The sequence below is a fragment of the Panulirus ornatus genome, chromosome 17, assembly GCF_036320965.1.
Source record: "Panulirus ornatus isolate Po-2019 chromosome 17, ASM3632096v1, whole genome shotgun sequence".
Taxonomy (NCBI): domain Eukaryota; kingdom Metazoa; phylum Arthropoda; class Malacostraca; order Decapoda; family Palinuridae; genus Panulirus; species Panulirus ornatus.
In genome coordinates, this window is record NC_092240.1 from 3,769,399 (window position 1) to 3,786,205 (window position 16,807).

Below are 16,807 nucleotides of genomic sequence, written 5' to 3' on the forward strand. Positions count from 1 at the left end.
GCTTCTGCAGTTTCTCACATGAATCAGCCACCAGCGCTGTATCATCAGCGAACAACAACTGACTCACTTCCCAAGCTCTCTCATCCCCAACAGACTTCATACTTGCCCCTCTTTCCAAAACTCTTGCATTCACCTCCCTAACAACCCCGTCCATAAACAAATTAAACAACCATGGAGACATCACACACCCCTGCCGCAAACCTACATTCACTGAGAACCAATCACTTTTCTCTCTTCCTACACGTACACATGCCTTACATCCTCGATAAAAACTTTTCACCGCTTCTAACAACTTGCCTCCCACACCATATATTCTTAATACCTTCCACAGAGCATCTCTGTCAACTCTATCATATGCCTTCTCCAGATCCATAAATGCTACATACAAATCCATTTGCTTTTCCAAGTATTTCTCACATACATTCTTCAAAGCAAACACCTGATCCACACATCCTCTACCACTTCTGAAACCACACTGCTCTTCCCCAATCTGATGCTCTGTACATGCCTTCACCCTCTCAGTCAATACCCTCCCATATAATTTACCAGGAATACTCAACAAACTTATACCTCTGTAATTTGAGCACTCACTCTTATCCCCTTTGCTTTTGTACAATGGCACTATGCACGCATTCCGCCAATCCTCAGGCACCTCACCATGAGTCATACATACATTAAATAACCTTACCAACCAGTCAACAATACAGTCACCCCCTTTTTTAATAAATTCCACTGCAATACCATCCAAACCTGCTGCCTTGCCGGCTTTCATCTTCCGCAAAGCTTTTACTACCTCTTCTCTGTTTACCAAATCATTTTCCCTAACCCTCTCACTTTGCACACCACCTCGACCAAAACACCCTATATCTGCCACTCTATCATCAAACACATTCAACAAACCTTCAAAATACTCACTCCATCTCCTTCTCACATCACCACTACTTGTTATCACCTCCCCATTTGCGCCCTTCACTGAAGTTCCCATTTGCTCCCTTGTCTTACGCACTTTATTTACCTCCTTCCAGAACATCTTTTTATTCTCCCTAAAATTTAATGATACTCTCTCACCCCAACTCTCATTTGCCCTCTTTTTCACCTCTTGCACCTTTCCCTTGACCTCCTGTCTCTTTCTTTTATACATCTCTCACTCAATTGCATTTTTTCCCTGCAAAAATCGTCCAAATGCCTCTCTCTTCTCTTTCACTAATAATCTTACTTCTTCATCCCACCACTCACTACCCTTTCTAATCAACCCACCTCCCACTCTTCTCATGCCACAAGCATCTTTTGCGCAATCCATCACTGATTCCCTAAATACATCCCATTCCTCCCCCACTCCCCTTACTTCCATTGTTCTCACCTTTTTCCATTCTGTACTCAGTCTCTCCTGGTATATAATATATATATATATATATATATATATATATATATATATATATATATATATATATATATATATATATATATCCCTGGGGATAGGGGAGAAAGAATACTTCCCACGTATTCCCTGCGTGTCGTAGAAGGCGACTAAAAGGGGAGGGAGCAGGGGGCTGGAAATCCTCCCCTCTCGTTTTTTTTTAATTTTTCCTAAAGAAGGAACAGAGAATGAGGCCAGGTGAGGATATTCTCTCAGAGGCCCAGTCCTCTGTTCTTAACGCTACCTTGCTAACGCGGGAAATGGCGAATAGTATGAAAGAAAAGAAAGATACATATATATATATATATATATATATATATATATATATATATATATATATATATATATATATATATATATATTTTTTTCATACTATTCGCCATTTCCCGCGATAGCGAGGTAGCGTTAAGAACAGAGGACTGGGCCTTTTTTGGAATATCCTCACCTGGCCCCCTCTGTTCCTTCTTTTGGAAAAAAAAAAAAAAAAAGAGAGAGGAGGATTTCCAGCCCCCCGCTCCCTCCCCTTTTAGTCGCCTTCTACGACACGCAGGGAATACGTGGGATGTATTCTTAATCCCCTATCCCCAGGGATAATATATATATATATATATATATATATATATATATATATATATATATATATATATATATATTTATATATATATATATATATATATTATGGTTAGAGCATTCGGTTGCCTTTGCTGTGTGAAACAGATGATAGAAGGCCCAACCCACCCACATGTTTATTTAGGCAGACATATTTTTAGGGCTATTTATCTTTAGTTATTTTTGACATTGATTTTCCATAATCATTCTGGTTGTCATCTATATATGTGCCTCCTGTTCTTAGTGAGCCTTTGAAACTTGTGGTCCTTGATTTGTTCTATGTATATTTATAAAATTATTTTGCATTTTTACCTTCTGAAATGGTTTTATTTTTCATGGGTCTCGTATGATTTTTTCTAAGTATATGTCTTTTGGTTCATTTGACAAGTTTGCTTTCATATTTTAAGTAAGCCTTGGCTTTTTCAGAAGTTCTAAAACTTACTTCTGCTTCCCAAAAATCTCGAAATTTTTCTCAATGTAATGTGTCTATTAGAAGTGCTTCTCTTGTCAAATATTTCACACACTTCTTAGGTTTTTTCCACTTACAAGTGATCTCCAATGTATTGCAAACAGCAGTACATACCACATACCTTACTAAATGTTTCATGATAGACAAATTTATCTCCCTGAACACTGTTTGCCTGTTAGATTGTTCTGAAAGTAACCTGTACAGGTCTTCCTCTTTTTTAACTTGTCTTTGTCAAACTATACTTGATCTAACAAGTTGTTGTCCAACTCCCAAAAATTATTTTGAGTACCTCAAAGCTCTGACTATATGCAGTAACAATGTTTTTGCTGTCATACCTTCATTACTAATGATATTTACTTCTTTTATCTTGCCATAATTTTTAGACATTCCCCATAACCCTTTCTTGAGTATGTGTTTGCTTGTATTTGAGGGTATGAATATCTTTAATTATCCATTTGCATATATGCATTTAGATGTGCATACATTTATTTGTAGTGGTTGAATTCTGTAGATTCTTCTCCAGCATACACTATGTTCATTCATGAGTTATCCTTGTGTACACCTCATATTTATCAAGAAGGTTTGCTACTGTACATGTTTTGATACTGTGATGCATTTTGTCATTAAAATTTAAATTGAAAAATCAGCAAATGTTTTTATTGTAAACTTATCATTCTAGTGTATCGAATGGATGGTAGGACAGTTGCAAGCTCTACATGATATTCATTGTTGCCAGGTGTGGAATGGGTGCTGGGATGAATGCCATCGAAACTGCCTCCCTTAGTGGGTCAGAACCTGGGGAGGATTTTAAGGAACAGTTGAAACACCATGCAGCAACTGGCTTTCCCAGGGTACCATCATACTCAAGGACAGGTTAGTTCCAAATGTTCTTTTACTACTTTGTTATGAAAACAAATGGAAGTGAATATGTCAGATTTGATCTATTGAGCATTTTTTAGTGAGGTCATTTTTAGGAAACAGATGGTATTAGAGTTTTTACTAAAGAAAATACAGAAAACCGGAAAGAAAAACTGTTGGAGGAAGTGAAGTGTGTCAGATACCTGGGAGTGGACATGGCAGCAAATGAAACCATGAAATTTGACATGAGTCATAGAATGGATGAGGGGCCAAAGGTTCTGGGAGGGTTGAAGAATGTGTGGGAAGAGAGTTTGTTACCTGGGAGGGCAAAATGGGCATGTTTGAAAATATTATCAGTTCCAACAGTGTAATATGGATGCGAGGCATGGGCTGCAGATAAGGCTGTGCAGATGAGGGTGCATGTGTTGAAAATTAAATGTTTGAGGACAGTATGTGGTGTGAGGTGCTTTGATCAATAAGTAATGAAAGGGTAAGAAAAAAGTGTGTTAATAAAAAAGAGTGTGGTTGAGAGAGTTGAAGAGGGTGGAGGACAGTATGTGGTATGAGGTGGTTTGATTGAGTAAGTAATGTAAGGGTAAGAGAGATGTGTGGAAATAAAAAGAGCGTGGTTGAGAGAGCAGAAGAGGGTGTTTTGAAATGGTTTAGGCACATGGAGAGAATGAGTGAGGAAAGATTGACCAAGAGGATATATGTGTCGGAGGTGGAGGGAACGAGGAGAAGAGGGAGACCAAATTGGAGGTGAAAAGATGGAGTGAAGAAGATTTTGTGTGATCGGGGCCTGAACATGCAGGAGGGTGAAAGGAGGGCAAGGAATAGAGTGAATTGGATCGATGTGGTATACCGGGGTTGACGTGCTGTCAGTGGATTGAATCAGGGCATGTGAAGCGTCTGGGGTAAACCATGGAAAGTTGTGTGGGGCCTGGATGTGGAAAGGGAGCTGTGGTTTCGGGCATTATTGCATGATAGCTAGAGACTGAGTGTGAACGAATGGGGCCTTTGTTGTCTTGTCTTTTCCTAGTGCTACCTCGCACACATGAGGGGGGAGGGGGATGGTATTCCATGTGTGGCGAGGTGGCGATGGGAATGAATAAAAGCAGACAGTGTGAACTGTGTGCATGGGTATATACGTATGTGTCTGTGTGTGTATATATATGTGTACATTGAGATGTATAGGTATGTATATTTGGTGTGTGGACGTGTATGTATATACATCAACCCCGGTATACCACATCGATCCAATTCACTCTATTCCTTGCCCTCCTTTCACCCTCCTTCATGTTCAGGCCCCGATCACACAAAATCTTTTTCACTCCATCTTTCCAACTCCAATTTGGTCTCCCACTTCTCCTTGTTCCCTCCACCTCCGACACATATATCCTCTTGGTCAATCTTTCCTTACTCATTCTCTCCATGTGCCCAAACCATTTCAAAACACCCTCTTCTGCTCTCTCAACCACGCTCTTTTTATTTCCACACATCTCTCTTACCCTTACATTACTTACTCGATCAAACCACCTCACACCACACATTGTCCTCAAACATCTCATTTCCAGCACATCCACCCTCCTGCGCACAACTCTATCCATAGTCCACGCCTCGCAACCATACAACATTTTTGGAACCACTATTCCTTCAAACATACCCATTTTTGCTTTCCGAGATAATGTTCTCGACTTCCACACATTCTTCAAGGCTCCCAGGATTTTTGCCCCCTCCCCCACCCTATGATCCACTTCCGCTTCCATGGTTCCATCCGCTGCCAGATCCACTCCCAGATATCTAAAACACTTTACTTCCTCCAGTTTTTCTCCATTCAAACTTACCTCCCAATTGACTTGACCCTCAACCCTACTGTACCTAATAACCTTGCTCTTATTCACATTTACTCTTAACTTTCTTCTTTCACACACTTTACCAAACTCAGTCACCAGCTTCTGCAGTTTCTCACATGAATCAGCCACCAGCGCTGTATCATCAGCGAACAACAACTGACTCACTTCCCAAGCTCTCTCATCCACAACAGACTTCATACTTGCCCCTCTTTCCAAAACTTTTGCATTCACCTCCCTAACAACCCCATCCATAAACAAATTAAACAACCATGGAGACATCACACACCCCTGCCGCAAACCTACATTCACTGAGAACCAATCACTTTCCTCTCTTCTTATACGTACACATGCCTTACATCCTCGATAAAAACTTTTCACTGCTTCAAACAACTTACCTCCCACACCATGTATATATATATATATTTTATTGAGGATGTAAGGCATGTGTACGTGTAGGAAGAGAGGAAAGTGATTGGTTCTCAGTGAATGTATGTTTGCGGCAGGGGTGTGTGATGTCTCCATGGTTATATATATATATATATATATATATATATATATATATATATATATATATTTTTTTTTTTTATACTTTGTCGCTGTCTCCCGCGTTTGCGAGGTAGCGCAAGGAAACAGACGAAAGAAATGGCCCAACCCCCCCATACACATGTATATACATACGTCCACACACGCAAATATACATACCTACACAGCTTTCCATGGTTTACCCCAGACGCTTCACATGCCTTGATTCAATCCACTGACAGCACGTCAACCCCGGTATACCACATCGCTCCAATTCACTCTATTCCTTGCCCTCCTTTCACCCTCCTGCATGTTCAGGCCCCGATCACACAAAATCTTTTTCACTCCATCTTTCCACCTCCAATTTGGTCTCCCTCTTCTCCTCGTTCCCTCCACCTCCGACACATATATCCTCTTGGTCAATCTTTCCTCACTCATTCTCTCCATGTGCCCAAACCATTTCAAAACACCCTCTTCTGCTCTCTCAACCACGCTCTTTTTATTTCCACACATCTCTCTTACCCTTACGTTACTTACTCGATCAAACCACCTCACACCACACATTGTCCTCAAACATCTCATTTCCAGCACATCCATCCCCCTGCGCACAACTCTATCCATAGTCCACGCCTCGCAACCATACAACATTGTTGGAACCACTATTCCTTCAAACATACCCATTTTTGCTTTCCGAGATGTTCTCGACTTCCACACATTCTTCAAGGCTCCCAGAATTTTCGCCCCCTCCCGCACCCTATGATCCACTTCCGCTTCCATGTTTCCATCCGCTGCCAGATCCACTCTCAGATATCTAAAACACTTCACTTCCTCCAGTTTTTCTCCATTCAAACTCACCTCCCAATTGACTTGACCCTCAACCCTACTGTACCTAATAACCTTGCTCTTATTCACATTTACTCTTAACTTTCTTCTTTCACACACTTTACCAAACTCAGTCACCAGCTTCTGCAGTTTCTCACATGAATCAGCCACCAGCGCTGTATCATCAGCGAACAACAACTGACTCACTTCCCAAGCTCTCTCATCCCCAACAGACTTCATACTTGCCCCTCTTTCCAAAACTCTTGCATTCACCTCCCTATCAACCCCATCCATAAACAAATTAAACAACCATGGAGACATCACACACCCCTGCCGCAAACCTACATTCACTGAGAACCAATCACTTTCCTCTCTTCCTACACGTACACATGCCTTACATCCTCGATAAAAACTTTTCACTGCTTCTAACAACTTGCCTCCCACACCATATATTCTTAATACCTTCCACAGAGCATCTCTATCAACTCTATCATATGCCTTCTCCAGATCCATAAATGCTACATACAAATCCATTTGCTTTTCTAAGTATTTCTCACATACATTCTTCAAAGCAAACACCTGATCCACACATCCTCTACCACTTCTGAAACCACACTGCTCTTCCCCAATCTGATGCTCTGTACATGCCTTCACCCTCTCAATCAATACCCTCCCATACAATTTGCCAGGAATACTCAACAAACTTATACCTCTGTAATTTGAGCACTCACTCTTATCCCCTTTGCCTTTGTACAATGGCACTATGCACGCATTCCGCCAATCCTCAGGCACCTCACCATGAGTCATACATACATTAAATAACCTTACCAACCAGTCAACAATACAGTCACCCCCTTTTTTAATAAATTCCACTGCAATACCATCCAAACCTGCTGCCTTGCCGGCTTTCATATATATATATATATATATATATATATATATATATATATATATATATATATATATATATATATATGTATATACTTTTTTCTTACATTTGCCATTTCCCACATCAGCAAAGTAGTACCTGAGGTAGTTGAAGAAATTATCTCTTTTGCTTCCCTCCACACTTCAGCCATAACATATAATGCATTGAAGCAGAGCACCCTACCCATAACCAGGCCCTACAGACGTTTCTGTGGTTTCCCCAAAATGTTTCATGTGACCTTGTTCAGTCCACTGACTGCTCATCTTCCATGATATACCACATTGCTCCAATTTACTTAATGCATTGCACACCTTGCACCCTCTAGCATGCTCAAGCCCCAAACCTTCAAAGCATCATGCAACACCTAACCCCCCCCCCCATTTATGTCTTTATCTTTCATCCCACACTTATATGATTCAGCATTATTTACTTTATTCCATCTGCTGACACCACAAACATATTTCAGCAGCCTGAATTTTGCAGGGTTTTCTAATAGAAATATATAGACCAAGTGTCTGCATCATACATATTTCAGTTGATCAATCCCCATTAAACAAATATTTGGATTTTTTTTCTTTCTTTAGAGAAGAAAGAATATACTGTTGTAAGCAAAGGTGTCTTAGCTACTCATAGATGTCATGACAATGCCTTTCAGCTAGTCAGAGCTGAGCGTGCATCACAGTTCCTCTCACTCAGTCTCACAAATGACTTAACCTCCACTCTCATTATTTGTTTTGAATTTTTTAGATCCTTTTTAATTTTCTTGGTGACCCACATTTTGCTCTGTCAATTCTGTTGTCTTCCCAAGTTTTTTTTTTTGTCATCCTTCACCCTTTTATTTCTCCCCCTCTTGTCTTCTTCATTTTTCTCTCTATTTTACTGTCCTTTTATCTATTGTCATTACTTCTGCTGACTCTTACCTCTTTTCTTCCCTTGCTCTCATTTTTCTCCCATAATCCCCATTTCCATCCTGTCTGTTTATTTTTCATGTTCCACTTGTTCCTCTTTAACATTTCTACCATCACCATCATCCATCAATTGCTACTTCCATTTTTCTCTTTTCTTTTTTCTCTCAGTTCCTCTTTATATCTGGTTCTTTTTCCTCGTGTTCCACTTCTATCTCAGTATCTTTCTCTTCTTTCATATCCTCATCCTTGTATGCATGTGTCTATTTGTATTTCTCTTCTCATTCTTTTCATACCTCTTCATCCTCCTTTTTCAACTTTCAGTCTTCGTGTGTGTTTTCCCGCTCTTCTTTTCCTTCATCCTTAGCGTGATTAAGTTTTCTCAACTTTTATACTGTCCTTGTCCATTTCCTGATATATGTAAGCTTTTGCACTTATGATGGTTTTGGCAAGTTGCATTCACTGTTCATTGTTATTGGCGCTGAAGCAAATGCTTTAACTTAAGGGTTTGATATTTGTGTGCCTTTTTCAGGCGTGTTGTCAGCATCATCATCAACAGCTTCAATGCCTATGTGCAGGATCTGCCACCACCCACAGGGAGATGGGTTGGATACTCTCATATCTCCCTGTAGATGTGCTGGTACAATGCAGTTCATCCACCAGGGCTGCCTTAATGTATGTATTGCTCCCTCAGCAGGTGTACTTATTAATTTTTCTAATAAGACCCTCATTCCTTTTGGATGAAAGAAGTGAACCCAGAAGAGTTACATTAAGTTGATTTTACAGATAAAATTGTAGTAATTGTATAGTATGCAGTTCTGTAATGTTCTTGTAGCTTTTACATCAGAAAATTGGAATTTAATGAAAGTGCCCATGGACAATTGTTTTCTTTGTAACTTTTTGCCTTTCCCTGCCTCAGCAAAATAGCTTCTTGAACAGAAATTTGACCCTTAGGAAAAGTCCTTGCAGAATGGAAAAGGGGAAATGTCATACTCATCTCTAAGAGAGGAGACCAGGAATAGATGCTGAACTCCAGACCAGTGTCCTTGACAAGTATGGTCTGTAAGGTACTGGAAAAGATAATCAGGAAGCAAATGGATGACTTTCTACATAGGAGAAGTTACCTAAGTGAGAGGCAACATGGTTTTAGGGAAAGGAGGTCATGTGTAATGAACTTCTGAAGTTTCTGTGAGAGAGTGAGTGTTGTCTTAGACAAAATGGAAGGATTGGTGGATTGTTTTTATCTTGACTACCATAATACTTGACACACCTCTACATTGGATGCAGATTAAGAAACTGGAAGATCAGGCAGGATAAGGGGAAGACTCTTTCGATGGATGGATGATTTTCTTAGTACAAAGGAACAAAGGACACATGTCAGAGGAGCCATCTCTAAATGGGTTTAGGCCTCTAGCAGAGTGCCACAGGATTCTGTTTTAGGACCTTTACTCTTTTTGACTTATGTAAATGACTTGCCTGAAGGTAGGGACTCTTACCTGAATATGTTTTCAGATGATACAAAAGTCATAAGAGAAGTGAAAAGTGGGTAGGATTGTATCAGCTTGCAATGGGATCTGAATAGACTCCGAAGTTGGTCAGATACATGGTTAATGAAATTCACCCCAGCTCATGTAGTGTTGAGGATGAAACAGAGTGTGAAAGAAGGCCTTGGGAGTTGACATTTTACCTAACTGTTCACCAGAGTCCCATATTAGAGAACAGTAAGAGCGACAAAGTATCTGCTGGCAAATGCCAAAATAGCTCTCAAGTATATGGATAAGGAAGTATTCAGCAAGCTATTCACATCCTACAAAAGACCAAAACTGGAATGTGTTTCTCAAGTTTAGTCAGTGCACCTGATGAAGCTCAAAGAGCTAATTGAGAAGGTCTAGAGGAGGGCAACAAAGATCATACTAGAATGAACAGAACTAAGTTATAGGGGAAGGGTAAAGGGTTCAGATTTGCCTACCTTGGAAGAGAGAAGAGTGAAGGTTGATCTAATCACAACCTTTGAGTTTTTTAGATTTTTATTATGGACAGTGAACAGTTCTATGAGAGATTTGGGGATAGTGCAACCAGAGGACATAACATGAAATTAAGTGAAAACTTTTTAAAACAGATGTAACCAACTTCTTTATAGTATAAGATTGGTGAATAAATGGAAAAGAATGACAGGACATGGTTAATGCAGACACCATACATGAATTTTAAGATATATGATAGTAGAGAATGCTCAAGTGATGGAGCCCCATGAGTGTAAAACTCCCTCCCCATACAGTATAAATAGGTAATTATACCCCTCCCTTGGACTTACCCCCTGCTTCCCCCAATAGAGCCATGTACATAATTCTTGGGTGACCCTTGATATATGCCGAATGAGAAAACAGTTACCTATTACCCTCCAGTGTTGAAGAATGAGGTACTTTCATGTAAATATCAAAAGGCTTTGATTATCCTCAAGAAAGGCACCACATGTTTTATATATATATATATATATATATATATATATATATATATATATATATGTATATATATATATATATTTTTTTTTTTTTATACTTTGTCGCTGTCTCCTGCGTTTGCGAGGTAGCGCAGGGAAACAGACGAAAGAAATGCCCCCCCCCTCCATACACATGTATATACATACGTCCACACACGCAAATATACATACCTACACAGCTTTCCAAGGTTTACCCCAGACGCTTCACATGCCTTGCTTCAATCCAATGACAGCACGTCAACCCCGGTATACCACATCGCTGCAATTCACTCTATTCCTTGCCCTCCTTTCACCCTCCTGCATGTTCAGGCCCCGATCACACAAAATCTTTTTCACTCCATCTTTCCACCTCCAATTTGGTCTCCTCTTCTCCTTGTTCCCTCCACCTCCGACACATATATCCTCTTGGTCAATCTTTCCTCACTCATTCTCTCCATGTGCCCAAACCATTTCAAAACACCCTCTTCTGCTCTCTCAACCACGCTCTTTTTATTTCCACACATCTCTCTTACCCTTACGTTACTCACTCGATCAAACCACCTCACACCACACATTGTCCTCAAACATCTCATTTCCAGCACATCCATCCTCCTGCGCACAACTCTATCCATAGCCCACGCCTCGCAACCATACAACATTGTTGGAACCACTATTCCTTCAAACATACCCATTTTTGCTTTCCGATATATATATATATATATATTATTTTTTTGCTTTGTCGCTGTCTCCCGCGTTTGCGAGGTAGCGCAAAGAAACAGAGGGAAAGGGAAAGGCCCAACCCACCCCATACACATTTTATATACATTTCGTCCCCACACGCAAATGTACATACCTACAAACTTTTTCCATGGTTTTTCCCCAGACGCTTCACAGCCCTGATTCAAACCACTGACAGCACGTCAACCCCGGGATACCAAAGATCCAATTCACTCTATTCCTCGCCCTCCTTACCCCCTCATGTTAGGCCCGTCACACAAAACTTTTTCACTCCCTCTTTCCCCTCCAATTTGGTCCCCTTTTTCCTCTTTCCCCCCACCCACACAATATCCTTTGGTCAATCTTCCTCACTCTTCCTCCATGGCCAAACCATTTCAAAACACCCCCTTTGCCTCCAACCACACCCTTTTTTTTCCACACATCTCCTACCCTTACGTTCTTATCGACAAACCCCCCACACCCCCAAAAATTTTTCCCAAAATCTCTTTCGCAATCCACCCCCCTCGCACAAATCTATCCCTAGCCCAAGCCGAACCCTACAAAATTGTTGGAAACCCCTTTCCTTCAAAAAAAACCCTTTTTGCTTTCCGAATAATGTTCTCGCTTCCACAGATTTTCATACTTCCCCCTTTTTTCCCCAAAATCTTGCATTTCCCCCCCCCCTAACAACCCCATCCAAAAACAAATTAAACAACCATGGAGCCCAATCCCCCCACCCCCCTCCCGCAAACCTACTTTCACGGGGCCCAAATCATTTTTCCTCTTTTCCTACACGTACACTTGCCTTACATCCTCGTTTTAAAAAAATTTTCACTGCTTTAACAACTTGCCCCCCACACCATAAAATTTTTAAATCCCTTTCCCACAGAGCATCTCTATAACTCTATCTTTCCCTTTCCCTCAGACATAAATGTACAAAAAAATCCTTTTGCTTTTCTAAGTATTTCTCACATACTTTCTTAAAAGCAAACACCTGACCCACACACCCTCTCCCAAATTCTGAAACCCATGCTTTTCCCCCAATTTGATGCTCTGTTACATGCCTTCCCCCTCTCAATCCAAAAACCCCCCCAATATAATTTCCGGGGAATATCAAAAAAACTTATACCGGAAATTTGAGCACTCACCCCTTACCCCCTTTTTCCTTTGTACAATGGCACTATGCCGCTTTCCCGCCAACCTCGGGCACCCCCATGGTCATACATACTTTAAAAAAACCTTCCCAACCCAGTAAACAATACAGCCCCCCCTTTTTTTTAATAAATTCCACGGCAATCCCACCCAAACCCTGCTCCCTTTTGGGCTTTCATTTTCCCGGCAAACCCTTTTACTACTCTTCTCTGTTTCCCAAATCATTTTCCCCAACCCTCCCCATTTCCCACACCCCCTCGCCCAAAAAACCACCCTTTATCGCCACCCTTCATCAAACACATTCAAAAAACCCTTAAAAATTACCCATCTTTTTCACATACCACTACTTGTTATCCCCCCCATTTGGCCCTTCACTAAAAGTTCCCTTTTTTGCTCCCTTGTTTTAAAGCCCCCTTTATTTACCCCTTCCAAAAATCTTTTTATTCTCCCAAAAATTTTAAATAAAATCTTCACCCCAAACTCTCATTTCCCCTTTTTTTAACCTCTTGCACCTTTCTCTTGACCCCCTGTCTCTTTCTTTTTTTACTTCCCCACTCAATTCATTTTTCCCCGGGCCAAAAAATCGAAAAATTCCCTTCTTTTTTTTTTTTCCCCACAAATACTCTTACTTTTAACCCCCCATCACTACCCTTTCAAAACAACCCACCTCCCACTCTTCTCTTTGCCAAAACCTTCTTTTGCGCATCCATAACTGTTTTCCCAAAAATACATCCCTTTCCCCCCCAAACCCCCCTTTAAATTCCCATTGTTTCCCCTTTTTTCCTTTCTGTACCAGTCTCTCCTGGTATTCCCACAAAGGTCCCCTTTCCCAAGCTCATTTACTCTAAACCAATTTTTCCCCCCCAAAAATTTCACCCCTTCTTTTCAAAAAAACCATACAATTTTTACCTTACCCTTCCCCCAAGGGAAAATGATCAGACACCCCTTTCCGGGTTTCCCCAACCTCTTTTTTCCCCCCAATTAACATTCCAAAAGCTCTTTTTCCCCCTGTCAATTTAAAACTTTTTAAAACCCATATAAAAATTTTTTAAAATATTTATTAATATTTTTTTTTTTTTTTTTTTTTTTTATATTTTTTGTCGCGGTCTCCCGGTTTGCGATTTTTAGCGCAAGGGAAACGACAAAAAAAAATGGCCCAACCCCCCCAAAATCCCACATGAAATTACAACTTCCACCACGAAAAATTACATACCTACACGTTTTCCATGGTTTCCCCCGGGACGTTTAAATCCCCTTGATTCAATCCATGACAGCCCGTAACCCCTTTTTATACCCCCTCGCCCCAAATTCACTCTATTCCTTGCCTCCTTTCCCCCTCTGATTTTGGGGCCCCAATCAAAAAAAAAATTTTTTTCCCACCCCATTTTTCCCACCTCCAATTTGGTTCCTTTTCCCTTCTCCCCCCCTTTCCGAAAATTATATCCTCGGGGTCAATCTTTCCTCACTCTTTCTCTCCAGGGCCCAAAACCCACCCCAAAACACCCCCCTTCTGCTTTCTAAAACCACGCTCTTTTTTTTCCAAAACATCTCTTTACCTTCCCCTTATTTACTCGATCAAACCCCCTCCACCAAACATTGCCCTAAACATCTCTTTCCGCACATCCACCCCTTCCTGCGCAAAAACTCTATCCATACCCCAAGCCTCGAAAACCTTTCAACTTTTTGGAACTCTATTCCTTCAAAAACATACCCATTTTTGTTTTCGGGGAAAATGTTTGATTTTCCACCCCATTTTTAAAGGGCCCCCCAAAATTTTCGCCCCCTCCCCCCCCCCTTATGACCCACTTCCGTTCCAGGGTTTTCCCCCGGGCTGCCAGATCCACTCCGATATTTAAAAAATTTCCCTTTTCCCTCCTTTTTTTCCCCCCCTTTTAAAATTTCCCCCCCAAATTTGGGGATTTGCCCCTAAAACCCCTACTGTACCTAAAAACCCCTTGCTCTTTTTTCCAGTACTCTTAACTTTCTTTTTCCCCACACATTTCCCAAAACTCCTTTCCCCTGCTTCTGCAGTTTCTCCCATAAAACCCGCCCCCAGCGCTGTATCATCGGGGGAACAAAAACTGATCATTTCCAAGCTCTTCTTTCCCCAACAGACTTCAAAATTGCCCTCCCCAAAAATTTTTGCTTTCCCTCCCTAAAAACCCCATCCATAAACAAATTAAAAAACATGGAGACATCACAACCCCTCCCGCAACCTACATTCAGGGAAAACCCAATCATTTTTCCTCTCTTCCTACACGTACACATGCCTTACTCCTCGATAAAAACTTTTCACTGCTTCTAACAATTTTCCCCCCAAACACCTATATTTCTTTTACCTTCCACAGACCACCCTCTTAAAACTCAAATCATATCCCTTTTCCCCAGATCATAAAGGGTACATACAAACCCTTTTGTTTTTTCAAAGTTTTTTAAAAAATTTACATTCTTAAAACCCAAAACCCCTGATCCACACACCCTTTACCACTTCTAAAACCAAAATGCTTTCCCCAATCTGATGCTCTTGTAATCCTTAAAATTCTCAATAAATTCCCCTTCCCATATAATTTCCCAAAGGAAATTACTCAAAAAAATTATACCTCTTTTTAATTTGAGCATCACCCCTTTTCCCCTTTCCCTTTGTAAAAAGGGCACTATGCAGTTTCCCGCCTCCTCAGGACCTACCTTGAGTCAAAAACTTTAAAAAACCCTTCCCAACCAGTCAAAATTCAGTCCCCCCCTTTTTTAATAAATTCCACTCCCAATTAAACCACCCCAAAACCTGCTGCCTTCCCGGCTTTATTTTCCCGGGAAAAGTTTTTATTTCCTCTTCTTGTTTACCAAATCATTTTCCCAAACCCCTCTCACTTTGCACCACCTCGACCCAAAACACCCTTTTTCTCCCACTCTTCATCAAAACAATTCAAAAAAACCCTTAAAAATACTCATCCTCTCCTTCTAAAACCCAAACCCAAATTTTTTCACCCCCCCTTTTTTCCCCCTTTTACTAAAAGTTCCATTTGCCCCCTTGTCTTACGCCCCCTTATTTACCCCCTTTTCAGAAAATTTTTTTATTCCCCCAAAAAATTTTAAATTTTTATCTCTCCCCCCCAAAACTTCATTTGCCTTTTTTTTCACCTCTTGCACCTTTTCTTGCCCTCCTGTCTTTTCTTTTAATTTCCCCCAATCAATTCTTTTTTTTCCCTGCAAAAATCGTTAGGGAAAGAAGGGGAGGTGGGGGGGGGAAATGGGATGTATTTGGGGAAACCCCGGTTGATGGATTGCGAAAAGTGCTTGTGGCATGGAAGATGGGAGGGGGGTTTGTTTGGGAAAGGGGTTTAGTGAGGGGTGGGATGAAGAAGAAACGTTATTAGTGAAAGAGAGGGAGGGGCCCTTTGGAGGGATTTTTCCCGGGGAAAAAAAGGGAATTTGGGGGGGGAGATGTTTTAAAGGAAGGAGCCCGGGGGGGCGGGGAAAGGGGGCAAAAAAGGGGGAAAAAAAAGGGGCAAAAATGGGGAAGGTTGGGGGGGGAGGGGAGTATCTTAAATTTTAGGGGGAATAAAAAGATGTTCTGGGAAGGGGGGGAAATAAAGTGCTTTAAAGGAAAGGGGGAGCAAATGGGGAACTTCGGGTAAAGGGGGGGAAAACGGGGGAGGTGATCACAAGTATTTGGGTGTTGTGAAAAGGGAGAGGGAAAATTTTAGTTTTTTTTAAAAGGGTTTGTTAAATTTTGTTTTTTTATGTTGAGGGGCCGAATAGGGTGTTTTTGGTCGGGGGTGGAGGCAAGGAGAGGGTTGGGAAAATGTTTTTGGTAAACAGAAAGGGGTTTGTAAAACCCCTTTGCGGAAGGAAAAAACCCGGAAAAGGGCAAGGTTTTTGGAATGGTATTGCATTTGGAAATTTTTTAAAAAAGGGGGGGGAACTGTATTTGTTTGGGAGGGTTGGTTTAAGGTTTTTTAATTGTATGTTAGGGACTCAGGGGGGGGTTTGCCTGGGTTGGCGGAATGCTGCATAGTGCCTTTTTTAAAAGGAAAAGGGGGATAAAAGTAAATGCTCAAAATTACGAGGTTTTAAGT

The 16,807-nt window shown here is 41.0% G+C and overlaps 1 protein-coding gene across 4 annotated transcripts in view; it reads left to right on the top strand.

The window, feature by feature from the left end:
- The window catches only part of LOC139754511 (uncharacterized), a 301,969-nt gene that overhangs the window by 249,890 nt on the left and 35,272 nt on the right, over nucleotides 1-16,807 (top strand). For all 4 annotated transcript variants that reach the window (XM_071671800.1, XM_071671803.1, XM_071671801.1 and 1 more), the window contains exons 3-4: nucleotides 3,232-3,368; nucleotides 8,916-9,058. In XM_071671800.1, the coding sequence (XP_071527901.1) occupies nucleotides 3,232-3,368; nucleotides 8,916-9,058 (280 nt within the window). The remainder of the gene's footprint in view (nucleotides 1-3,231; nucleotides 3,369-8,915; nucleotides 9,059-16,807) is intronic.